The following is a 26,203-nucleotide window of genomic DNA, read 5'->3' on the forward strand; positions in this document are numbered from 1 at the left end:
GGAAACTTATTTGTCACCTCTCACTCAATTTTCACCAACACCGAGTTTGATGCCTTGTGTCACAGATAAAATGTCTGATATGTCCTTACAGTTAATGAAGACACTAAGGAGGACCAGAGAACACACCTTTTGTCATAGCACAATAAGTAAAGAAATCACGGGTTAAGATAAGTAGCATAAGAATGGGCAAGAATCATCTTTAAAATTTATAAAGTCATAAGTTGTATTGAAATAAATTCTTTTAAATAATAAGAGGAAAAACTCAAATTGAAGGGGTGGATGCAGAGCAGAAACCAGGTGGGACATGTCATCTAATTACATCAAGTATCCAAGACAAACTAATTTGGACAAAAAGATTTCCAATGTGCTTTTCTTCATTCTTTATGTCAAATCACCAGAAATTAAAACAACAAAGGAAGAACTTACTGGTGGAAGCCGACCTCCAGTAGCTGCACTAAACAAATCGCCTGCTTGGGTTCTATCTGGAACAAAATCTACTGCTGGAGCATCATCCCCTCGCTTACTAACAGATCTTCTCCGCCCTTCCTTCACGTCACTGAATGTAACTCTACTTTGCAATGACTTCAATGAAGATGCAGGGGAAGCACTTGCAGAGCTTTCAGAATCAGCAGTTGATGATGATCCAATCAGATTTTCGGGCTTCTGCACCATCAACTATTCATTAGTATGTTGTTCTATGAGTCAAATGTCTTCTGTTGATATCATACCAAGACAGTAAATCATTAGTATTTTAGAACAGAGTATTTCTAGAGAAAGGAATTATCATCATAAATTGGCAGAGTTTTTAAAAGATAACTTCTGAGTAAGAATCATTCTTTGCACAGATCATAGTTGAAGGACAAACACAGAGGATAAAATTCTGATACTTAGGAGACAAATATTACAGTGCTATTATTGTGTTTTTCTCTTTTCCTCTTTTCCTCTTTTAATCCTCATCTAACTTGTTCAACTCATGCATGACAAGTGGAGATGGCAGTTCTCAGTCAAATCATACTAGCACATACTAATGGTAAGGAATGCAGTGGATTTTCTGCATCTTTCGATTTGGATACCAAGAGGGCCCAGAAAAGTATGCTTATTTGTGCGCTTTGACTGCTAGGGAGCAATATTGACTGCAGAGAATATGAGGATAATCTCACATGTTTTTTTTATTGTTGTAAGAGGATAATCTTACATGTTAGTTGGTGCTATACGTTGTAGATGTTTTGAAGAAGATGTAGATATCCTCTTATTACATTGTCAAGTGGTTATGCACTTGTGGTGGGAGATTTTGAGTTGGATTTAAAGTACAACAGGTCATGCTGAAAATAGTAAAGGAGACATGTATAGCTAGGCTTTCAGAGGAAGGAAGAGAAGACTCAAGGCATGGGATCAATGTAGCTCCACTATCTCTTATATGGGTAGTGTGGAGGGAGAGGACTATGAGAATTTTGAAGGGGTTGAGAACAATGTTGTACATGCAAGGAGCAGCCTCGTGTCCCTAGTTTCTGTTTGATGCAACCATGAGATTCTTGATTGTATAGATGATAGGGTGATCTTTGTAGAGAACCATATTTTTGGTCTAGGATTCTCTACTTTTTAGCATACTTTTGTATGCCGGGATTTCTCCAACATTAATAAAATAATTTACCTTACCAAAAAACTTAGCTTGTTCAATGTACCTTTCTTGTAGGACACTACATAAATGTATTATTTTGCCCTCCATCTTCATCTCAGCTCTCCTTCTTGTTTCCACATATTGTTTGTTTTTATTTTTTTGTTTTTTCATTTAGTACTATACAATCTACATTTTAGTTTTGACAATAATATTCCAGTCCATGCAATAACAAATTTATTCTTCTATCCTAAGTCTTGGCATGGGAAACACATTACCAACCCGCCAAAGTGAAATGATGGATCTTCTTGTTATCTGAAAAGTATGCCAACCAGAAAAGACGCATCCACCTGTTGTCCATCAATCTCATACTCTTATTATATGCATTAATAATTCTTAAGAGTTGAATTTTTTGCGCCCAACAATACATACGCCAAATTCTTGTATTCTTAAACTTGTTTACGTTGATTTCCGAATAGGAAACATTCACCTTTTATATTACCAGCTGAAAATCAATGACTGAGATTCACTGTTGCAGTGTCATTAGAAACTTTTAAGGCGCACTTATGACTTGTCATTTTCTAACAAGGTCGTAGACCATCTGTAACCCATCTCTATTTTACTCTCTATACTCTATATTTGGATAGTAAAATAGAGGATATGGTCTCCAACCACACTTCAAAAGACCCTCTATTCTCTATTTATAGAGAGGTGAATAGTAGTTCTCTAAATTTGGAGAACTACTATTCATCCTCTCTATTTCACCTTTTGGTTGTTTCAATATTATTTATATTATATAACATTTGTAATTAACATATTATAAATCATATAAGACCATTAATTAAGTGTCTAATATTCGTAATTATTTTCTAATGTAATATATTTATTATACTAATTTTAATTTTATATTAATTTATAAATTTTATTAATGAGGTTCCGTAAAAAAAATTGAGATATAAGTTAGTTTTATTATAATGTATAATTGTATTAAAAAAATAACCATCACAAAAATGAAAAATGCACGTGCCAAACAAGTAATTAAATCAAAAACATCTAAAAATATATTATTGACAAGTATACTACTTCCATCCCGAATTAACAATTTTTCTAATTTAATTTTTTTTTTAAAAATCGTCACTTTAGATATTACATAAAAAATTTGAAAAGAATGAAATTTTATATTACATGAAGATTATATAGGGTGATTATTTGAAAAAAGAAGAAAGGATTTATATTATGAAATAAGAAAATAAAATAATGTAATATAATATTGAGGAGAGAAAAGAAGGTTATTTTTTAGAGTCTAAAAATAAAGAATTGGGTTGGAGTTGGTTGTCTCCAAATATAGAGATTCTCTATATTTAGAGAGTAAAATAGAGAAAAGGTTGGAGATGCCCTTATACCACACATCTATGAAGAGTATGGAGAAATATTAGAAATTTACTTTTAACTTGAACCAGCCAAGCATCCCTCTCTTTCTGTTTCTTCTGAAATCTTTGACCAATTCATCAAGGTTTATGACACCCTCTCTTCCATCGGCTGATATTTCAGAATCAATGCTTCCAGCATCCTCATCAATCATGTATTCTCGTTTTCTATCCGGTAAGTAAGCTAGCTGCATGATCAATGAAGATAAACATGAAAATGATGAGAAAACTTTATCATTATATGAACACATTCATGCAGCAAAGTAAAGTGCTCCATATCTGGTAATATGTCTTCAATACTTGTGTAACACAAAGTATTATCAGTTGGATTATAAGTCAGCACATCAAGTATTAGAAGCTAGCTGCTACCTCATCTTCTCCAAAAGAATGTCTGCGTCTGTGGCCATACTTTTCATGGATATTAGGTTGCATCGTACTTTTTGTGGAAACTAAGATCAGTTTGGTTAATCTTTGAATCCTTCCCATCAATGCTGCTTTCGCTTGTTCCTCCTCTTCCAATCGTGATTGTAACTTCACCTGCCCAGCTTCCAACTGCATCACACATAGAAATAATGACAAATATAAACCACTTAAATGGGCATGTGAAATAAGCCATAATATCCTGGGAAGCTGCCTTTTAGTTTCTGTGTATATTTTAAACTGATCGCTGCATTTTATTTTCTGTGTTTATCTGTTTGGGATTTCATATAGCTTCCTAACAATTTATACAAAAAAGATGTTTCCCCTGCGAATTGGTGTACCATCTCTTGCTGCATAATGCACACCCTATGAAGAAAGACGAATCAGAGCAAGTCTTTCTCCAATAAGCAAGCAAAAATATTATTGACGAGCTCCATGAGTTCTAGGTCCACAGGAGTCTCTGTTGATACAGACGTGGATCAGTTGGACAAATAGATACTGGCACCATTTCTATACAATGGGTTTTCTGGAGCTTCAGATTAACAAGTAAGCTGGTGTGTAATGTCACGATGTACCTGGAGCTTCAGATTAACCAGATCATCTTGACTGGGTCCCACTTTCTGATTTTCCATAATGCCACGCTTTAGAAGATCAAGCTCTTCTTTCAAACAGGATATTTCTCTCTGATACTTTTTGATGAGAGACTTCTCGTCTATAATCTGAAATGGTTCAAAAAACATAAGAGATATACTTGCAACGCTTGGATGGTTCTGTTATAGCAACAGAACTTTGCTCCTTATACAAACCCTCAGAATCTCACCTTATTTTGTGATGCTTTTATTTCCACATGCTTACTTCGATATGCAAATTTCAAGGTGTTGTGTGTCTCCTCTGTGTTGCTGGAGGCTGGTGTTACTGTGCAAATGAGCTTTAGAAAAATCCAAAAGAGTGAATCAGTGCTTAGGTTCTTTTTTCCTTCTTTTGCTGGGTAATTGGGGGGTGGGGGAGCCATGCAACTCAAACTCAGAGGAGAACATTTAAAACATCATAAACAGATGATCAACAGCTGGCAGGGCTGATTTACTAAAACTTACAGAAACTCGACCATGTCCACTGAGTGATGATTGCAACAGACGTGTAAGCTTTGAATCTCGATATGGGATATGAGTGGATTTTTCATCAGTTAATTTAGATATAACCTACACCATCCGTTGTTGTAAGTCAATATGCAAATTCCAGCATAATACTCCATAAGTAACAGCTAATCAATTATCTTGCACATTCTGACAAAGAATTCAGCATTCAATCTGGGTAAAATGAGAGGGACTGTTGATGCTCAAGAATAGTTTTGACCTAAGAAGAAGTGAAGGAGATCAATCTAGACAAAGGAAGCCCTCATGAGTAAAAATATGAAAGAAATATCTTACAGTGCCAAGAGTGAGTAAGCTTTTGTTTATGAATGAACCTTCCCTCCTCCTCAACCCAGTTGTCTCAGTCTTGGAACTTTCAGAGCCTGCCAAGTCAATTAGATGCTACAAACAAGATTTGTGTACAGCATGCATGATCAGCATAGTGAAAACAGAACGAAAATATAAATGATAATGCCCGAACAACATAATGATAACATTAGTAAGAAAAATTGTAGTTTTACTAATTTATAGAACAATAACATCAAATAGCCAACAGGTAAATTTCAAAAACAGGATTAGACAAAAGTAACACAAGGTACCAGTTGTGATAGTGCCACTTCCTCCCCTTGATTTCCTCCTCGTGGACTGCTTTCAATTGTCTGGCACAGAAAAACACTCGTTAGAACTCCATATCTACAAAACCATGCAGATGTGCAACAGCAATTCAGGATTTCTTCATCAATACCAAATAATAAAAGCAAATTGGAGATAGTGGACAATACTAGGTCTAAATTTAGTAGTGGCTCTTGCAATTTTGGCTTCACCAATCCTATCGAAATTTCTGAAATATAGAAAGCCTTTCTTGTACTCCCCTTCCCTCATTACATCTAACAAGTGATTTGCTCTTTGAGAATCAAACAAGTGTATGTTTGACCAGAATTTTCTCAAGAGTTTTGATGTTATTACCATCGTATGGCACTTCTAACAATGTTCATGTGTTTATACTAATTTAAATATCAAACCAACGACTGCCCCGCTGTCTCCGACATGGACCCGGTGAAATTGAATTCTCCGTGAAGATGCGGAGTACCAACGGCAAAAGGAGAGCAACTTCAACTAGCTCACAGAAAAAGAGGAGAAGTCCTCTCATCCTGAGGTGAGGGTGGGATGCCTATCGAAAGCAGAAAAGTAACGATGAACTCATTCAACATCAGGAACAGCTGGAAGGGCTCTCGAGTGCCAGAAGACCTTCTCGGAGATGATTTCAAGTCAGTGTGCCGCGAGTGGCTTCTCGATGAATAAGCTGCGTCGCTACGCTGTTCCCAAGGACTAGCAAAATCGAAGTAGCAAAATTCTTGGGTCATCTCAATGGGTTCAGAAATCACACGTTTCTCTGGATCATCATAGCGTACTGATGGTGCAAATTTGATTCAAGGAAAATCATTATGTAACATCAAATGGGACAAAAGGAATATATATAATCTATTCAGCATCCGTGTTGTAGTCGGCAAAATAATCAACTTTATTCTCAAAATCAAACAGAAGATGATTTTATACATTTTCCTTTTTGAGTCAACGACACAGCAATCAAATATCATAGTACACTCCATAATTACTGGCTGGGAATCCAAATCTGGTAGCTTTAGTCAACTTGCATCTCGATCTTAAGTAAGACAATACATTGAATTAATTACTTATTTTGTCATTGCCCCCAATTTTTAAGTTCCAAAAGATATTATTGGAGTACATAGGTGGGAACTTCATTGTACTTTCCTAAAATCTGTGCCAGAATTATTCACTTTGAGTTTTGCACTATTATGTACAAAATGTTTTCCTTGCCTCCCTCATTTACTTAGACTGCACTAGCCTTACACAAAAGTGCACTCAAACAGAGATAATAATCATTAGCTATTGAATATCCAACAACAAATCATTAGCAACAGGTAAATTGCTTGTCAGTTAGAACACGACACAGAAGACATCCTTGGCCTTTTACTGAACGCAAAGAAAACACTAGAATATAGTTTTAAAAGATTAAATGAGATGGCTACTACCAGAGTGAATATTGTGTGGCTCCGACTGCTCAGTAAATTAAAGTTGTTGGATCCCACATGTCTGTGCTCTGTCTCAATGTGCCATCAAATCAAAGATACATGTTAAGAAGTTTGCCTTGGAATCGAGCAAAATGGTAACATATCAGTACTTGGTATAAAGCAAGAATATCAAGGTCATGTAAATGCTTAAGATGTCTTTAAAAAGACAAACCAAGCTAATTGATTAGCAAATGAAAGAGACTGCACAATTTGCTTTTGTTGGAGCTGGCTTGTGTGATGGGCACAATCTTTTGGGGAGAGATCATTACTTGTCAGTACATGTTAAGATAAATGTAGATGAAACTACAACTAAGATAATGTTACCAATTGTTTAGTAAAACATAGCCCAAAATACCCTGTACTATACATGAGATGGTTCCAACATTGGTTAGAGTAGATTAAACTACAGAAGTGGATATTTTTCTGAACAGCCTAAAAGCTAAAGGACAAGTCAAGTTAAAACCATAAAACATAGACAGACGGAAATAACCAAAAATAGCAGAAGGAACCCAGGTTTCACTTTAGCTAACAAGTGATAATTGGTGAAAGGTCTTTAAAAACGGAACTAAAGTCTTTGGAAAGATAAAGCCCAAAAAAGTGGAGGTGGTGGAGACATTTTTTTTTTTGACATAAGGTACTGTTGTATTCCTCAGCATTAAGGAATGCTGGCCACCTCCAAAACATGTTACAGAAACAGAAGATAGAATCTCGATTTACAAAGCTCCTAAGAAATCTACAAAGTCATCTACTTCCTCCAGTTCTCTTTACACCAAAAAAATAGGGAGACTAGGCAGTTCCATTTTACATCATGAATGGACTTTGATTTATCTTTAAAGTATCTCCCATTTCTTTCTCTCCATATTGTCCACCAAATACATGAAGGTATCATCTTCTGCCACTTTTTTTGGCTCTTGCGTCCTCCCTTCTGATCCAGCAGCTTAGTAGATCAGCTGTGTGCTCAGACATTGTCCACTATCTTTGTAAGAGTGAAGAACAGTTGCCAGAGTTGAGCTGTGAATTTGCAGTGCAAGAATAGGTGGTTGTTAGTTTCCCCAGTTTCATTGCACAAAAAACATCTAGGAACTAAAGTTCTTCCTTTCTTTTGGAGGACTTCCTGAGTGAGGCATGCGTTTTTAGCCACCAACCAAGTGAAACACTTTATTTTGTGAGGGACCTGATCTTTCCAAAGGTGTTTCCAGTGCTTTGGAGTTTCACCCAATGCTGAGTTGTTCTCCTTCTTGTAACATCTGTTGACTGATAAGATGCCATTCTCTGAGTGCTTTCATTTCAGGGAATCACAATCAGTGATATGCCATTGAAAGTCTCCAGCAAGCTTAGCAAACTAGTTAACCTTTCCACTTCCTAGTCATTGAGGTGTCTTCTAAAGGTTATGTTCCATCCCTGGGGGACCAACAATCACCTACAGTGGATGTAGGGTTGTTGCTTAAAGATGCCAGATCAAGAAAGGCCTCCTGGAGAGAGGAATGGCCTATCCAGATGTCTCCCCAGAATGAGGTTCTGAGCCCATTCCTGTAACACCCCCTAAAATGTTGTATTTGGTGTTTCAATTCTCGACGAAAATGATACTGCTTCTGTATTTTGGCATAACTTTTTATAGAATAGTCCAAATTAGGTGATTCAAATTTCTGAAGAACCCCAACGGCATTACCTACAACTTTCATGAATACCATATCTTACGATTCGGAGGATACGTAGGTCAAATAAATTATTTTTTGCAAGACATGGTGTTGTGACGAAATGGAGTGTTTGTAGAAGAAAATCATATCTCACGGTAGGATGCTCCAAATCGGTTGATTCTTGAACGACATGAAAGTATACTTCTAGATCTACAATTCATATGAAGACATCAAATCCTAATTAGGAAGTATCTTGTTCAAACGCAACTCCGAAAAAGGGTATTCCGTTAAAAGAAGGTTCATCTCACCAAACATGGAAAGATCTAGGTCTATTTGACATCACCCATGACATCAATAGTCCTCCATTTGACATCATCCATGAGATCACAATACTCCATTGAATGTTCAAGATTATCCTTTGTAATTATTTTTATTTATTGCTAGGTCCCTCCTCCACACTTATATTACCCACCTTATTTCCTCATTTTATTCATCAAACTTTCTCAAGCAACTCTTTTCTCTATACACTTCTTTACTCATTTTCAACTATAGTTTTAGTTTTTAGTAGTGTAGAAATACTATTCCGGTGATTCTTATACTCCGGGTAGTACACAAAATGTTCCGACGAGGAGAAAAGGCTAGGGGTTCAAGAGTGGTCATTGAGTTCTTCAATTCGGAGTAAAGCTTCGAATTCCAGGTATGTAAGGCTATTCATAGCATTGGATTGAGTTCGTCCATGCACCCAATATTTAAATTCATCGTAATTGAGTTATAGTTGAGTTTTACCCAAATCTTGGATTCTAAATGAATTAATTCTTCTTCTATTGAGTTAGATATATTTATGCATTGAGATTATTATTATTTTTATCTCTCATATTATTGAAATTATTGTTCATGCTACTTTTCCATGAACCCTAATTGATTTGATGTTCATGAATATTTTTACACGTGTTTTAAGTAAAGATGTTGGTTTTTAATATTTATTGACAAAAAGAATAATTTGAATTAATACTATATATGTATTTTATTGAGTTTTGAAAGAGCAAAAGAATTGAGTTTAAATGAATTTGAGTAAATGATGTTTTGAGCAAGATATTTTGATGAGATGTAAATAATGCTTTGAAGTGTAATGATTGATGAAAAGGTAATAAGATGAGTTTGATGTTTTTCCAATAAGACTAGATGATGATGTTAATATGAGAACATATTTTGGGAGTAGTATTGAGCACCGAGTTGGGTAAGAGTTTAATTGACTCAAACCCCAGAACTACATAGTCAGCGTAGGATAGAGGCTATACTTCTTAAGTCCCAAAAAGAGGACTTTGATGATTGGATCCAAGATGGTAATGTCCTTTACCCTAGCAAGGTATTGGATGGATGTGACAACGACATCGCTTCGTTGTATCATCACTAGCTCATAAGTGATGATTGTCGGTTAGAGAAACTCCCAACTGAGTAAGCATTGCTTATTATTATTATTTTTAAACTTGCATTACATATTAATGTTGAAATGATGTTGAGTTCTGAGCCGAGTCTTCCTGAGAGAAACTTTTTGATATATGTCCTTACTTTCCTACCATTTTACATGCTCGTACATTTCATGTACTGACGTCATTCGACCTGCATCATTTTATGATACAGATACAGGTGTTAGAGATCCTCAACAGTCACATCGTTGAAGATCATTACTTTCCAGCTATTTGGTGAGTCCTTGTATTCGGAGGAACTCTTTATCCTTTTATTATTGTTGAGTATTATGTTTCTTTTGAGGTAGCCATGGACATGTCATTGGCACCGTCTGATAGTGTTAGAGGCTTCATAGACAGAGTTTGATGATGTAATTAGAATAGTTCTCCTTTGAAACTACTTCTTCTAAGGATTATTTCTTTCATTTGATGTTGATGATGGCGAGGCCACATAAGTATTCTTATTTTCACTTAAGTCTTCCGCTGATGAACGAATGAGTGATGAGACCAAGTGGTTCTCTCGGAGGCCAGAGATGGTTTCTGAGTGCCGGCCACACCTAAGATACCCTCTCGGGGCGTGACAATTCCCTACTCGGATCCTGGTGTTGACGTGTAGTTTGGTCTATAAGGACCTGATTGATCCAGACACCAACCCCATAGGTACTGTTCACCTCATTAGAGACCCATGGGCTCTCTTGGCCATGCTTGTGAGAGATGACCTCCTTCCAGAGAGTTGTTTCCTCCTAGCTGAACCTCCATGGCCACGTCATCATAAGACAGGTGTTATGAAGCTCTAGGTTTCTGATGCCCAAGCCACCATGTGTCTTACTCAGTTGAGCCACTTCCCATTTCACTAGGTTGTAGCCACCCATTTCCTTGTTCCCTTTCCATAGGAAGTCCCTTCTAAGTCTGTTTAATTTTGTGGTCACACTAGATGAGATGGGAAAAGAGATATCACATAGGTAGGGAGTGAGTCTCAAACAGAGTTGATAAGAGTCACTTCCCCCTAGAGATAGATATTGGGCTTTCCACTGTGAAGTCTCTTAGTTGCCTTCTCTATAATGCAATCCCAGATCTCCACCTCTTTGTGTTTGTTGCCTAAGGGCATACCTATAAGACAGTGGGGAGGTTGTCTATGCCACACCCAAGGATGTCAGCTAAGGTTTGGATGTTGGCCGCCTCTTTGATAGGGAAGAGGTTGTTTTTCCTCCAATTTACTTTCAGGCCAGAGACAGCTTCAAATACAACTAGCATTACCCTGATAAATCTGACCTGATCTTCTTATGCTTCACAAGAGATCAGGGTGTCATCTGCATAAAGTAGGTGGCATATCTCCAATCCATGGTGGGCTAATTACGGCTCATGGGGACTTTTCCTACTCTTATTTGGGTACACCACTTGGACAAACCATAAATCAAGATGGTCTGGGATGCAGTTGGGGAATTTTAAGAATAAATTAAATTCATGTAAGAAGCAATGTGCATCTACTAGAGGACGCCTTACACTGATGAATAGCTCTTAGCAATACACTGACCTACTTTCTATCTTTGATTCTATTAAGAATCAAGTTAACAACAGTGAGAATGTATAAATATGATATCTATTTTTGTAATTATGGTAAAGATTGGTAAGAATCTGTATATATGACATCTGTCTATCTATTTGTGGCTTATAGTAGTTACATATTCTTCTGTATCAATTAGGAAAACTGTATTATCAATGTTTTCTTAATTTACACTGTTTAAACCCTCAAAGGTTGAGACAAGATAAGAATCAAGCTAAGCATTCTCAAAGTCTTGTCTATCTCTTTTGTTTTTCTGTATGGAATCAGAGCTTGGTTAGTAAGTCCCGCCTTTGTACTTTTTGATCTCTTCTTCTCCATTTCAAAATAGTCATTCCTACTTACGATGACAGACATATCTTCCACACTTCTATGCATCTCCTAGACTGTGCCTAAGGTATTCTCTAGTGAAACATTTTTATGGTTGCAAATATAACCATGACCTCCTGATCAATAGAATATGATTACTTATAACAAAAAGTATCATAAATTGTTAACTGCATTGAGAAAAGAAACACGGACTTGCTACATGCAAGTAAAGATAGCAATGTCTTCTTTAGTATAAAGAGGCAAGAATAAATGTCTACAAACCTTCACCAGATGCTATTAAGGAAAGTGCATGAGCAGGAGACAAAACAACTTCCTCCTTGATCCCTTCAACGTAGGTCCCCTGCAATTTTCATCAAATAAATAGTTAGAACTTTGAATAATAAGCAGTTTTCCAGAAAACTAATCGCATCAAACAGTAAAAAAGGCTCTCCAATCTCTTAGTAATTAATGAACTGACTTCATAAAAGAAAGCTCCCCTCCTCCCCACCGCCCTTCTGAATAGAAACCAGATCATAAAAAAGTAAGTCCACATGGAAACAAAAGAAAAGAGAATAAACATGAGTCCAAAGACAAATTTGGATCCAAACAACTGAATCCTAGAAAGTCACCGGAAATTGACGCACAGTGAGCTACTGAGTTTTCTTTCCATGAATATGGGGTTCATGTATATATCATTGGCCATACTTTTGTTAACATAACCATTGGCCAAATGGGCGGCTATATGAGTTATAACCGCCCGCCGGTTGCGGAAGCTTTTTTATTGTTATTATTCTCTACCAAGATCATAGATGCTCTGATACCATGTGAGAAATATTGGAGAAGAATATTATTGAATTGTTCTCTACATTATTACAAAGAGGCCCTATTTATAGACACTACAATACAATCCTTTACTAAGTAGGATACTACAAACTATTCCTATTCCTATACTAAGTAGGATTGTATATTCCTATTTATATTCTAACAGCTGGCATCTCTAGTACAAAACAACATAGACATGATTGGATATACTGTTGGTGAACTCCCCTTCAGATACTTGGGAGTTCCACTGAATTCCAAGAAGCTATCTACTAGCCACTACCCACCCCTGATTGAAAAGATTACAGCAAATATACAATGTTGGTCATCTAAGCTAATGTCCTATGTTGGTAGGTTGCAAATGATCAAATCAGTGTTGTTTTGAATTCAGACCTATTGGGCACAAATATTCCTCTTACCCAAGAGGATTCTGAAATTGATTGAAGCCATATGCAGATCGTATCTTTGGACTTTCAGTGCAACTATCTCAATTCTCAAATAAGGTTTTAATAGTGTGGGAAAAGGTTTGTCAACTAAAAGTTGCAAGAGGAATGAATGTTCTCGATATGTGTTTATGGAATAAAGTTGCTATCATCAAAACGTTTTGGGCCATAGCCAGAAAGAAGGACTGCCGCTGGATAGAATGGGTACACAGCTTCTATATAAAAAGAGGCAGCCTGGAAAGCTTTCCCTTACCCAAAAATCTGCAGCATGGGTGATTCAAAAGATTCTGGACGAATTCGTGGACTTGATCTTAGGCTTTTGTTGTTGATTGGAAAACTATAATTTGTAATTAGTGATTATCTCCTAATTTGTCTTGCACAAGTTAGTTTGAGTAGGAAATATTACTAGGTATAGCTGATAGTCAGCGTCAGCTTTGTTTTGAAATTGCTTTTTTGGATGAAATAAAGTTCAACTTTCTACCCAAAAAAAAAAAAGCAAAAAGCCACTAACGACAACATAAAAAAAGCTTATTATATGATAAAACAATTTGAAGTAAACTTGTACAAAAGACCATGAACATGCACTCACTCACACGAACCTGAGCGTCTTCTCGTACTCTTAGATTCTGCCCTGTTGGATCAAGCAAATCATTGATGACCTAAAATAAGTATAAAGTCAATTCCAATGCATTGGTATTCAACCCTAAAATAAGAAATGAGTGCAGCATCATATTCCAATATCCTGAGTTTTCAATGTTAATTTGCTAATTGGTTCAAAGTGCAGCATGGAACCCTTTAACAAGTGCCTATTTGAGCAGCTTATCACCTTGATGTTTGATCATTTATACCCTTTTGCTGCAGCTTATACCACTTGGATGCATTAAGCTTATTAACTTACAGAATCATAAGCTACAAGCGAGTCGAATGCTGCTTCTCTTTTCAGCTCATAGCTAGGATAAACCAGCTAATCTTGTGGCAATTTTGACAAGGATAAACATTGAAGTGTCCTATTCAACTAGCATGCTGATCACGTAAATGCAGTTTATTAAAACTAAAACCAGTTTTGGAGAACATAAAACTAGAACTCGCTCAAATAGTAATTGGGCTGATTACATTTGTAAACTTGACAAGTTTAAAGAAGTTATGAAGGCAGTAATTAAGGACATGAATTTAAATAAATAAATAAAGCAAAACACATACACTATTTGATAAATGTTTGTGTTTGTGTGTTGAAGAAGCAAGATTCAGAGATATGCAAGCTTCTCATCAAGCCTTTAGGCTCAATGAAAGTTTTTGTAAAGAAAATGGATATTGGACATAACTCAACCCAAGAACGAGCTCATGAGGTGAGGATTGTCCAAAACCATATAAGGGGACAACAATGAATTCCTCCAACCAATGTAAGACACTTAACGCGCTTTCGCATGCCCAGTTATGGGCATGTGAAGGGTAGACAACATTTACATGGGGGCTCTACATTGTGTAAACCAAAATTTGGATGAATCTAACTTTGGTATGTAATGAAAATGGAGATTGATCCTAACTTCTTAGCCCTAAAAGCTTAGCTCTTGGGTTGAGGATTGTCTAGACCATATAAGGAGAAAATCGCCTATTCTCTCAACCAATGTGGGTCACCTAGAAATTTCAATGCAACTAGGGATTTTAATTAATGTTAACAAAATTGAGAGAAGTGAGAACATTTGATTCATTTGGATTTTGACGCTGTTTTCTACTTCGGATCATTTTCAAATAGCAACATATACTAGTTCAACATTTTAATGATTGATATGCAAGTAGATGAGACTCAATGAGCTTGCCGACCTTTGCTGATTATGTTCTAAAATTTTTAAACGAGTTCTATTTTCAAAACACAAAAAAGAGTTCAGATGATTAGGGTAAAAGGCTAGAGAGTAGTTGAGCATTGTTGCACTTTATTATTTTTTGACAAAAGTAGTGTTGTATACCTCAGCATCAAGGGATGCTGGCCACCTTCAAAAAAAAAATACAAAAAGAGAAAATAGAGTCTAGATTTACAAAGCTCCTAAGAAATCTACAAATTCAGGCATTGTCGCATTGTTGCACTTTATGTGAGAGAAGTTGGGGGCTTTTTAGTAGTCGTGTAGTCTCTTATTCTTTATTGCATATTACTACATGTTGCTTCATTTGCTTTGTATCTTGCTATCTTGTTGTCATATTATTCTTGCAATTTTGTTTCGAAAACATCTCTTTTGAGCTAGGGATCATTGGAAACCCCACTTGTTGGATTACATTGGGTATGTTGTTGTAAAGAAGAGGATAAACCAAAGTCGTGGATTTCCTTTCTAAGAAATAGGGTAAGTAGAGTTTTCCTCACAAATTAATGGTCAGCAAAGCTAGCTCAAAAACTCATTGCTTAGACATTAAACTATTATGGAAAGACAAACTGCCAACAGCATCCTACTCAACTATCTCTTTCATTAGATACCATTAGTTGTTGCAGAGCAAAGGTCCCAAGCAACTGTAGAGTCCAATCCAACTCCTCGTGCTGAAAAGAAAAGAAATTTCATCGAAAAGGCATGGCATCTCTATTTATGTGTTTCCGCACTATTTTTAGTTTTTTTTGATAGCCATGGTGTTTGAGCCAATTTGCGCACACCTAGACTAATTCCATGGGATACCTACCACCTCCCACCAACAACAAGTAACTCTATCCACCAAGACTAGACAAATGGAAAAAAATCACCTAGTGTTTTTTTTGTCTCTGATGGGGTTTGAATGTGAGACCTCATGGTTCTCAACCCACTTCATTAACCATTAAGCCACACCCTTGGTGTGTTTCCACACTATTGCCTAAGGGGGTAAACTGTTATTCACCTACTAGACAATTTCTTAGAGCTACTTTTTTATAATTGAAGCTTGAGGTCGCCTAAACATTCAATTCACAAATTCAAAGTTCTACACATGGTGGTTGCAATGTGAAGAATTTTAATCACTTCAAATCACTTATTCAAAGTTCTACACATGTTGCTCGCAACGGGAAAGAGGTTTTTTCTTTTATCCTAAATTGAATCCCCCTGGGCCCAAAAGAAGATCTTATAATACCCGTGAGAAATAGTGGAGAAGAATATAATTGAATTGCGTATTTACATTATTACACGGAGACCCTATTTATAGACACTACAATACAATCCTTTACCAAGTAGAATACTATTTCTATTACTATTCATATTCTTAATCCTATTCCTATTCTAAGTAGAATTGTATATACCTATTCCTATTCTAACACTCCTCCTCGAGCTAGTGCATACAAGTCATATGTACTTAGCTTGTTACAAATGTAATTAATAAAAGGACCGATCAGGGGTTTGGTGAGATATCTGCAAGTTGATCACTCGACTTCGCAAAATTGGCATTCAATCTCAATGTGCTTAGTCTTATCATGAAATACTGGATTTGAGGCATAATGTCAGTCAATCTCACTGTGTTTGGTCTTCTCCTGAAATACTGAATTTGATGCATAATGTTGATAAAACACAATGATAAATTTCTTGAATTGCACTGTTGAACTTTCCAAACCAAGCTTGAGAAGACTGTTTCAGACCATAGAGTGACTTACACTATCGACATACAAGACTACTAGATTCCCCTTGAGCAACAAAATCAGGTGGTTGCTCCATATAGACTTCTTTCTCGAGATCATTGTGGAGAAAAACATTATTAATGTCGAATTGATTAAAAGGCCAATGGAGAATGACAATCTTAGATAGATAAAGGGACATGCTATTTTAGCCACAAGAGAGAAAACATCACTCTAATCCAGCCCAAAAATCTGAGTATATCCTCTCTCTTTTTTTGGCAAAAGTAATCTGAAATAGAAAGAAAATAATGTAGAAAAACTCAGATCTGTCGGAAACAATGCAATGGTCGCTGGAAAGTGCTCAAAATCTGGTATAAAATATATGGATCGTCTCAAAATCAACAGATGAGTAGATCATAAGCAAGAAAGTCACCGTAAAATTGGTCGGAACATGCTCATGCGCCGAATTATTAGATTTGATGGCTGAAAGTGGTCACAATTTGAGAAATAAAATTATATAGATAGGGGTTAGAATGATGGCACAACCCTACTGAGAAAGAGAATTATATGGATAAGGTAGGATTGACAGCACAACCCAATTGAAAAAGAAAATTATATGGGTAGGGTCGAAATGATGGCACGACCCTACACAAATCAGATTTGAGGAGTCATCGAAAAAAGTCAAAGACGCATGGAACGATGCAACGCAGATATGAGAAAGTAGTTTGGAAAAATTCACGGTGCTACGCAAATTAATTATGAGAAGTAGTTCGAAAAGAAGCGCGGGGTTACACAAATAGAATATGAGAAAATAGTTACAGGAAAGATGGCACGGTGCTACACAAATTAAATATGAAAAAGTAGTCACCGTAAAGATGGCACAGTGCTACACAAATTAGATATAAGAAAATAGTCACCGGAAAGATAGCACAGTGCTACCTTTCCAAACGGTTATGAAGTTGACATAACATAGCCCTAGAAAGTCACCGAAAATTGACACATAGTGATCTGTCTGACTGAGTTTTCTTCTCTTGAATATGAGATTCATACATATATCATTGGCCCTACTTTTGTTAACATAACTATTGGCCAGACGGGCGGCATATATGGGTAATAGCCGTCCGCCAGCAGCGGAAGCTCTTTGATTCTATACCAAGATCTTAGAAGCTCTGGTACCATGTGAGAAACATTAAAGAAAACAACATACCCAGTGAAATCACACAAGTGGGGTCTGGAAAACATTGAAGAAGAATATTATTGAATTGCGTATCTACATTATTATACAAAAACCCTATTTATAAACACTACAGTACAATCATTTATCAAGTAAGATACTATTTACTATTTTTATTCCTATTACTATTTCAATTCTAAGAAGGATTGTATATACTTATTCTTATTCTAACAATACTTAAATTCATTCAGCAATTTTGTCCAGCAATCGCAAAAAAAAGAACTTCCTAATCGGGACATCAATTTGAGTCAAAACTGATGGATGCCCACATGCCTAAACTCATTCAAGTTGGATATGGTGATGGAAAAGGGTAGCAATGTTGTCAAAGGCGCGCTTAAGTCCTAAAGCGAGGCTCAAAATGTGTTGAGCGCTTCGCCTTGCTTAATGTGCGCTTCTGTCGTCATCAAGGTTCTAAGCCATACTTTTCTTCGTAAGTGAGCCTCTTCTGAAAGGCAACACTAAGCAATTGATATTTCACTTTATCGTAAAAAAGGTTCAATTTCTTTGTTCATATATTCGTCATTCATGCTTATAATCATTAATCTTGGACTAAACATTTGTATTTGTGTTTTTTCTCCCTTTGCACCTTTTTTCATTGAAGCCCACGCTTTATTTGCGCTTAAAGCTCCAATGGAACTTCGAGTTTTTTTGCACTTTTGGCTTTTGATAACACTGGAGGGTAGGATACAAAATAGAGATATATACCTGGAGCAGGTACAGTCAGAGCACAAATTTAACAGTATAACCTGCTTTTCAGCATATGTCGTTCATACTTGAGAATATAACACCTACATTTCACACCTTTGAAATACAAAAAGATGAGCCAACTAGTATTAGAGCAGCTCTACGTCACAAGACATGAAATTAAACCACACAGAGCTCCTCAAGGTCTGCATTTATTCATCTTACCTCAATTTTATCTCCCTCTTAGAGTAAGTGTGTTAAGGTTGTTTTGATCAGAACAAAAAATATTGGAATGTAAGCTACACTAAAAATCAAATTAATGACTTAGAGTAAAAATGTCAAATCATGGTTACCTCATTGTATATTTCAAGATAGGAGACGCGAAGGAGATACTCCCGTCCAGGTGTCTGATACAAACACATTTGAAAGTCAGCTATAAACTATGAAATGTTCTCAAAATAGTTTAAAGTTCATGAAACTACAGAACCAAGTTTTGCTAAGCCGTGAAAACTGGGTACCTCTTGTATAATGCCAAAGACATCCTTCACCGCTAGTGGAATAATACCAGGAGACTTTTGCTCTCCCTATAAAATATGACGAAAACTTAGCAGAATGTTTCAGATGGAAAGGGATAATTCTGCCCAACTTGACCAGAGCTAACAAATAACTCTTACAATCAAGAACCAGCACATAAAATCAACATCAAGAATTAAAGTGTGTATTAACACCATTTGATCGGAAACCCCTCCCGTGTGTTCAAATAAACAAGCATTCTGCATGAAAATAATAAACCTCTTGTCCAGCAAAATTCTTCTTTAATATTTCTTCTAGATATGGCTTTGAAAGTGTCCACTCATCATAAATTAAGCACTCACCTCTCACCAAAGAAATCGCTTTGATAGTTTATGCTGACGATAATGATTACAGGCAATCTTAATAAAAATTATCAGAACTTCCTATTTAGCTAAGCAGTTTAAGACAAAAATCTAGGCCTTCGAAATAATTTCTTTGAATCACGGTGGCAAGATGAAAAGAGTAGTTTATCTTCTTTAGGTGCTGCTTGCTAGCTTTTCTTTTTAGCTGCTAGAAGTTTTTCATGAGTTATGCCACCCCCAGTTGAGTTCCCCCAAAAGCTTTGGATGCTGTATGGTAGCTTTTCTTTTTTAACAACTTCCAGCAATTACATTTCTTTCCGGCGACATCTCTGATAATTTCTTGCACTCTGGGGTTCAGTTGGAGTCTGCAGTGCACCAGTTCAGTTTTGACGGAATTTTTCAGGCAAAATCTCATTATATTCTCTGAAATATACTCTCTGGACAGATTTTTTGGTTATATTTTGCACTTATTTCCTAATATTTGGTTAGAGCTCTCTTCAATCTAACAATGTATTTTGGGTTTGATGTATTTGGTTACAAAAATGCGAGATTTAGAAATTCAAGTCTCTTGATTACTTTGGAACCCTTAATGGGAAGTTCAAACTATTTAGCTTGTGCTTCCTCAGTTGAGTTAAGAGAAGGAACCTAGCTATCAATGACCTAAATGGCACAATTTCTGTTGGAAGAAAACGCCTATGGGCATCTCAAGGCATGCTAAATGTATTTTCTTGAGGTTCTCCTGTGTCAAAAAGGGTTGCATTAGTGCATTACAAGTCTATTATCCCATTACAAAAAGTACTTTGTCTTGGCAAATGTAATTTTTTCAATACATCTCCATACTTCTCACCAGATTCAAAGAATAGTCATACTCATTGATCTTCTCATTCCTACTTTTCCTAATCCAGCTCTTCCCCGCCACTTCAGGTATTACTTTAAAAGACCTCAACCAAAATCATTCACCATGCTAAGCCAATTGACAATTCTTCTCATGATACAGGTCCACATACTACGCATGACCCATCACCTACTCCAACATCATCCCCTACTTCAATCGAGCACTCATCAAATCAAGTTAATCTTTCTAATTGTTCTTCATGAAGGTAATGAACTGCTCGCAACTCTCACCTTGATTTAAGTTATCACCATCTGTCACCTTCCTATCATGCATATGTACACGTTTATCTCCTGTCAAAATAAATTCCTAAGACTGTGGTAGAGGCTATGGCTCACCCAAGTTGGTGTCAGGCTAGATTGGAAAAAAAGACAGCTCTTCATAGCAATGGTACTTGAAAGATAATTCCTCTACGACATGGAAAAATAACAGTGGAATGTCGCTAGATGTTTACTGTTAAAGGGGACCAGCTGGCAAAGTTGGTCGTCTGAAAGATAGATTGACACCTAAGGGATATACTCAGAGTTATGGTCTTAATCATGGTAATACCATCTTCTGTGGCCAAAATTGCATCTGTTCGTCTCTCTATCTCTATGCCAGTCATGTTTCATTGGTATCTCATCAATAATAATAGTAGTGTCCGGGAACCTGCGTTGCACATTTGTCTTAAAATACTTAATTCAAATTTTGTATTGTAAATGATAAATTTTAAATGAAAAATATATTATTGGACTTTCTTTGTGCTATAAAATAAAATCAAAACATACAAAAAAAAAAAAAAAGTAACAACTCATAAATTGAGGTTACAAAATTTTGCAAATTTGATACTACTTTAGTGACATAAATAGTACTTTAATTTAAATAAATACATGCTAATAATGCTATAATAGAAGTGTTTGTCTCCTAAGATTAACCATGATGCATGACAACTAAAAACTAAATAGATACATATTTCGAATCGCATCATGATCAATCCAAATGCAGTTAGAAGTCATTGAACTTTGTTGTGACTCAAACACTTGAATATTAAAAATGTGTAGAAAAAAATCGGGGAGATGATAAGTATCTGAAAGTGAAGATGGTGGAGAAGAAGACTCAAAAAGTTTTGAGCATTTTAACCAAATGAAATAGTAGAAATGACTTGCTTATAATTAGATATTAAGAATGGTAGAAAAGACTCATTTTATTACGAGTAATAGAAAATACCCAATTAATTTGAGATGTTTTTACTTTTTAAAAAAAAAATATTATAGAAATGATAATCCTATATTAGATGGCAGTAAGCAAAAATATATTTGTATAACAAGAAAAGAAATATACCTGAGCAAAATATCCGAAGCTAGAAGATCAATTAGGTTTTTATGGAAAATAAAAAATTTAGCAGAAAGAAAAGAAAAGGAATACAGTGGTAACATGATTTGACTCTTTCATTATGTACTTTTATAAAGTACTCTATAACAAAGAATATGAAAAGACTATACATTAATATAGCATTTTAATGGTGGAAGCTCAAAAGACCAAATAAATGATAGTTATATATATATATATATATATTTTGCACAATAACTACCCACAGTTATGAAAGGAAGATGAAGCTATTTCTGCAAATAACTGCCAACAGTAATAAAAGGCAGATGAACAATTGTTTCCACTTACCGGGTTATTCAATGAATATTTAATTATTCATTAGTAGAAGGCTTTCTTAAGGATAAAATGGTCCACTAAATTTAATGAGCATTTTAGTACAGTATTATAATTAATATTTAAGTAATAGTATAGGGGCAAAATGGTAATCCAACTTTGGAGTTAGGCTCTTTCCACTTTTAGTAATATATTATATTATATTATATCAAGAATGCATTCCTTCAAAGCAAACTTCATGAAGAGTTTACATGAAGCAACCACCTAGGTTTGCTGCTCTGGAGGAGTCTGAATTAGTATGTCAATCCTTCCATGGTCTTATGCAAACACCAAGGGCATGGTTTGGACATTTTAGCACTGTTATAAAACTTGGCATGCTTTGAGGTCCAACTGATCATTATGCGTTTTACAAGCATTTTCTAAGGATTTGGGTAAACTGAAAGACTTCCAAGAGATTAAGGTGGCACAATCTAGAAATATTGTCATTTCGAAAAGGAAGTATACTTCGGCTATATTGGAAGAAACCTGTATGTTAGATTGCAAACTAGTTGATACTCTAATTATCAAAATGTTAAGCTAGTTATACTGTTACAGTACAAGGTGAGCTTTCGAAGGTCTCGGGTCAATATTGAAGGCTTATTGACGAGCTCAATTATAAAGCTATTGTGCACTAACCTTTTTCATACTTCCTGTAAACACTATTTAAATATCCAATTGCTCCTTAAATCTTTTCTTTCTCCTTTTTCACATTCTTCATATCAACAAATGGCCTCTACAACTTAGCAGAGATCAGTTCTTTTGACGGCTGGATGTTTCATTTTTCACTGCCAGCTAATTAACTACAATGTTGGATCTATAATCATTTTCAAAATGCCTGTAGTGTTGGATGTATAATCTTGTTCCAATTGAATACACCAAAAAGCACGGCAAGATTAAAAGATTAATGAAAGCTTGACTTAATGGCTTACATGCATTGTATGAGTCTTTCCGCTGCTAGTTACACCATAAGCAAATACAGTTCCTGCAAAATGTGGAGGAGTGAGTGATGTCTTTTAGTCTAAATAACTGTCTCTTCTATCCATATATACCATAGCGCACTTAGTGTACGATACTAATGCCTAAACAGAATTCTCCGTTTTCACTTAGTTGGCCCCAATACCATGTCAATTGATGCCTCACGTGTTCAGTCTGAAACTTAAAAGCATATACTGATACAACAATTTATGGCTTCTAATGATAATGACGAAATTATCCTTCTCATTTAAAGCAAGAAAATATAGAACCGAAATCTAAAGAGTCGTAACTTTAGTTTCCACATTCCTCTAACAAGAGATGGAAGTCAAAATCTTACAAATTATGCAAACAAGTAAAAGACCTTGTTCAATTAATTTGTTGCAGTATGAAGCACAACGATACTATTTCCGAATGGTCTGCATCCCAAAGAATTAATGCACAAAGGAGTACCAAGGGATGAATTGATACATTTATGGAAAAGAAGGGAAGAAGGAAATTGCTTTGGTAGAAAAAGCCTAAGTCAGGATATAAAGGTTGTGTTTCTCCAAAACTGACATATTACTGTATGATATAAAAGAACCTGTAATAAGTAAACTGATCTTGTATCCATGGTTTGCAGTTAAAGAATATTGATATCGAGTTAATTCAGCAGGTGGAACCCCGGGGAAAAAATGAGCCATCATTCTCTTCAATTTCTATTAAAAATACCTAAATTAAAGATGGAAAATGTATTATGGCTCCATTCTAGTTATAACGCTGCAAGTTAAATTCAATATATATGTAGAAATAAATACCATTGATTCCTTCCATGGCACCACCCACCACATGTTGAGCTGCAACATCATAAACATGACGTGTAGTTGTTGCAGGACCAAAAACTCTATCTGTATGAAAGAAATGGCATTTCCATATTTTTAATAAATAAAATAAACGGCATGTCCATGGAAACTGGAAAGTGAAAAACAAGTTAATCTACGAATAGGCGAACAAAAAGAGAAACAACACCAAACAATCTAGCAGCGGAACTCCATTAAAACTGTGACAACTAGATGGAGAAATCTATTACACAACCCCCAAGCCGATTTGCAGAATAACAAATGCCACATGGAGGTTCAAAATACAGAGTTATTCTTCTCCTTGGCAAGTCTTTCTAAAAGTAATAGACACCATAAAATGAAATAGATACTCTAATTCTGTGAATTTTCTCCATAAATATCCCCTGAATCATAGGATAAGAGGAGCACAACAGAGGGACAATAACACACATCGAAACTCAAGCCCTGAAATGAGTAACATGTTAGTGGCCTTACAAGTTAAATGAACAATGTAAGACACTTTAAGCTGGAGGAAGAAAAAATGAGGGAACAGAAAAGATAATTCATTAGTCAAAGACAACCCATTTTGGTAGTATCCATACCCTGAGTATATGTTACCCATGATCAAGGAAATGCAGTTCCATTCACAGTCAAAGGAAAGATTTGTCTAGATGTTTCTTATTAAGAATTGAAGGAGAAGGAAAAGGGACAATGACAAAGAACAAACGGAAAGATGGAGGAACATAACAATGGAAAAGCACACAACATGATACATAAGTTCTTTGATTGCATCTCCTTTTTGTTCCTTTAGTATTTAAACATGATAGAAACAAAAGTTGCAGCCCTTGTTTTCCTTCTCTTCGTCCAAACCTGTTTCTTATTTCCTTCATTCCTTCCCAATGAAGCTTTCAGCAAATATAAGCTTCGAACCTATGCAATTAATTTAACTCATATAGCAACATGGACTGAATTTTTTAAACAGACAGATATGCCAACAAAGAAAGGTTTTTCGGCCAAAAAAAAGAGCGGGGAACTGTCAGACAGCAGCCCTGCATGAATGAGTTGTACCTCCTGCAGCATCAGTTGTATTTTTCGACGAATGAACTACTACATTATTTTTATAAATACGCACACTTCCATACATACAGATAGAAAAAGATAGCTAACAGTCCAAGTCTTAAAACACTAACCAAAACTATATGCAATTTTGGAATTGTTCTCATTGCGGACTGTACAATCTCCGTCGGCATACCAAGCTAACTCGTCTCCTTTTCTAATCTCTCGAGCGCTAAAAAAAGATGAAAAATCCACCGGTCGTCATCAGCAACAGCTCACTTAAAAGACCAATTTAAAAGTCGAGAAATTACTCACTTGAGCGGACGAAACCTAACAGTAACAGTGACATTCTCCTTATTCGTTCCAGAAGAATCCAGTGGACAGTCAGAGCTAGGAATCGACGGAGAAAGAGGTGATTTTGCCGGTGGAGCGGGAACCTTCGATGAAATAGTGGAGGAAGGAGTAGTAGGACGCTTGGACGAGGAAGAAGACGACGATGGCTTCCGTGAACGGAACGGCGAGATTGATGATCGGAGAGACCTTGAAGAAGACATCGGAAGAGAGAGACTGTGTAGGTCGCGTGCAGGCCGGCGAAATTTGCCGCCCTTTGTGTATCCCTCCAAAATACGAGCTTTGATATGATTTTATTTAAGCGGGTCTTCGAAATTTTTGGATCTTCAGTGGGAGAGTAGTGACAAAAATAGTCTAGTGACTAAGTGTTTGTTTGGTTTAACTAAATAAGTTGTAGTAGCTTGTTACTAATGGTATGTTTGGTATTAAAAAAAATTTAGAAAATGCTTTTCAATTTTTTTGTGTTTGGTTGGCTTAAATGTTTTGGAAGATTTTTTTCAAATCAACTTATTTTCCTCAAATTCAAAAGAAAATGATTTTCCTTACAAAATTAAGAAAAATATTTTCCAAACTTATTTTAAACTTCACACCTCAACTTTTCATCCTAACTTAAGTCTCATGTATCTATTCACAATGCTAATGCTAGAACTGACTCCTGATTCTTAATTTGAGATCCAACTCTCGACCTCGATTCAAGACCCAACTCCTGAGTTCTGAATTGAATCGGGATCAAGTCTCAAGTTAGGATTAAAGGTTGAATTTTGGGTTGAGTGTCGGAGTCAGATCTCAGTTTGGGAGTGAGGATCAGGTCTCGAATCAGGATCGGGTGTCGACTCTTAGGTCAGGGTTGGGGTAGGGTCTCGAGTCAAGGTTGGGGTCAAGTCTCCGGTATTCGATTGAAAGTCAGGGTAAAGTGTTGGGGTCGGATATCGGGATCGGATCTCGGGTCAAGTATTGGGTTGGGTCGGGTCTTGGGTTGAGATTCGAGATGTGATGTTGGGGTCAAAATTTGGGTCGGTCTCAAGTGGGGGTCGGGGCCGAATCTCAAGTTGGAGTCGGGGTTGGTGTCTCAAGTCGAGGTCGGATTTTGAGTTAGGTGTTGGGGTCATGTATTGTTATCAAGGTCGAGGTCGGGGTCGGGCTCTCGAATCAAGGTTAAGGTCAG

The 26,203-nt window shown here is 36.2% G+C and overlaps 1 protein-coding gene across 4 annotated transcripts in view; it reads right to left on the reverse strand.

Moving 5' to 3' along the window:
* The window catches only part of LOC129899154 (kinesin-like protein KIN-7C, mitochondrial), a 41,807-nt gene extending 16,456 nt beyond the window's left edge, over positions 1-25,351 (reverse strand). For 2 of the 4 annotated variants that reach the window (XM_055973985.1, XM_055973986.1), the window contains exons 1-17: positions 25,003-25,351; positions 24,822-24,919; positions 23,611-23,700; positions 22,771-22,823; positions 18,913-18,978; positions 18,748-18,801; positions 13,514-13,579; positions 11,941-12,019; positions 6,647-6,714; positions 5,192-5,251; positions 4,890-4,994; positions 4,557-4,661; positions 4,283-4,390; positions 4,038-4,181; positions 3,412-3,594; positions 3,060-3,230; positions 427-663 (exon numbers count right to left, since the gene is read on the reverse strand). In XM_055973985.1, the coding sequence (XP_055829960.1) occupies positions 427-663; positions 3,060-3,230; positions 3,412-3,594; positions 4,038-4,181; positions 4,283-4,390; positions 4,557-4,661; positions 4,890-4,994; positions 5,192-5,251; positions 6,647-6,714; positions 11,941-12,019; positions 13,514-13,579; positions 18,748-18,801; positions 18,913-18,978; positions 22,771-22,823; positions 23,611-23,700; positions 24,822-24,919; positions 25,003-25,241 (1,926 nt within the window). In that variant the 5' untranslated portion in view covers positions 25,242-25,351. Of the gene's footprint in view, positions 1-426; positions 664-3,059; positions 3,231-3,411; positions 3,595-4,037; positions 4,182-4,282; positions 4,391-4,556; positions 4,662-4,889; positions 4,995-5,191; positions 5,252-6,646; positions 6,715-11,940; positions 12,020-13,513; positions 13,580-18,747; positions 18,802-18,912; positions 18,979-22,770; positions 22,824-23,396; positions 23,525-23,610; positions 23,701-24,821; positions 24,920-25,002 lie in introns of those variants that run through there. The other 2 variants (XM_055973987.1, XM_055973988.1) reach the window with 2 other exon arrangements.
* Between the last annotated feature and the right edge of the window lie 852 nt (positions 25,352-26,203).

Source organism: Solanum dulcamara, chromosome 8, assembly GCF_947179165.1.
Source record: "Solanum dulcamara chromosome 8, daSolDulc1.2, whole genome shotgun sequence".
NCBI lineage: Eukaryota > Viridiplantae > Streptophyta > Magnoliopsida > Solanales > Solanaceae > Solanum > Solanum dulcamara.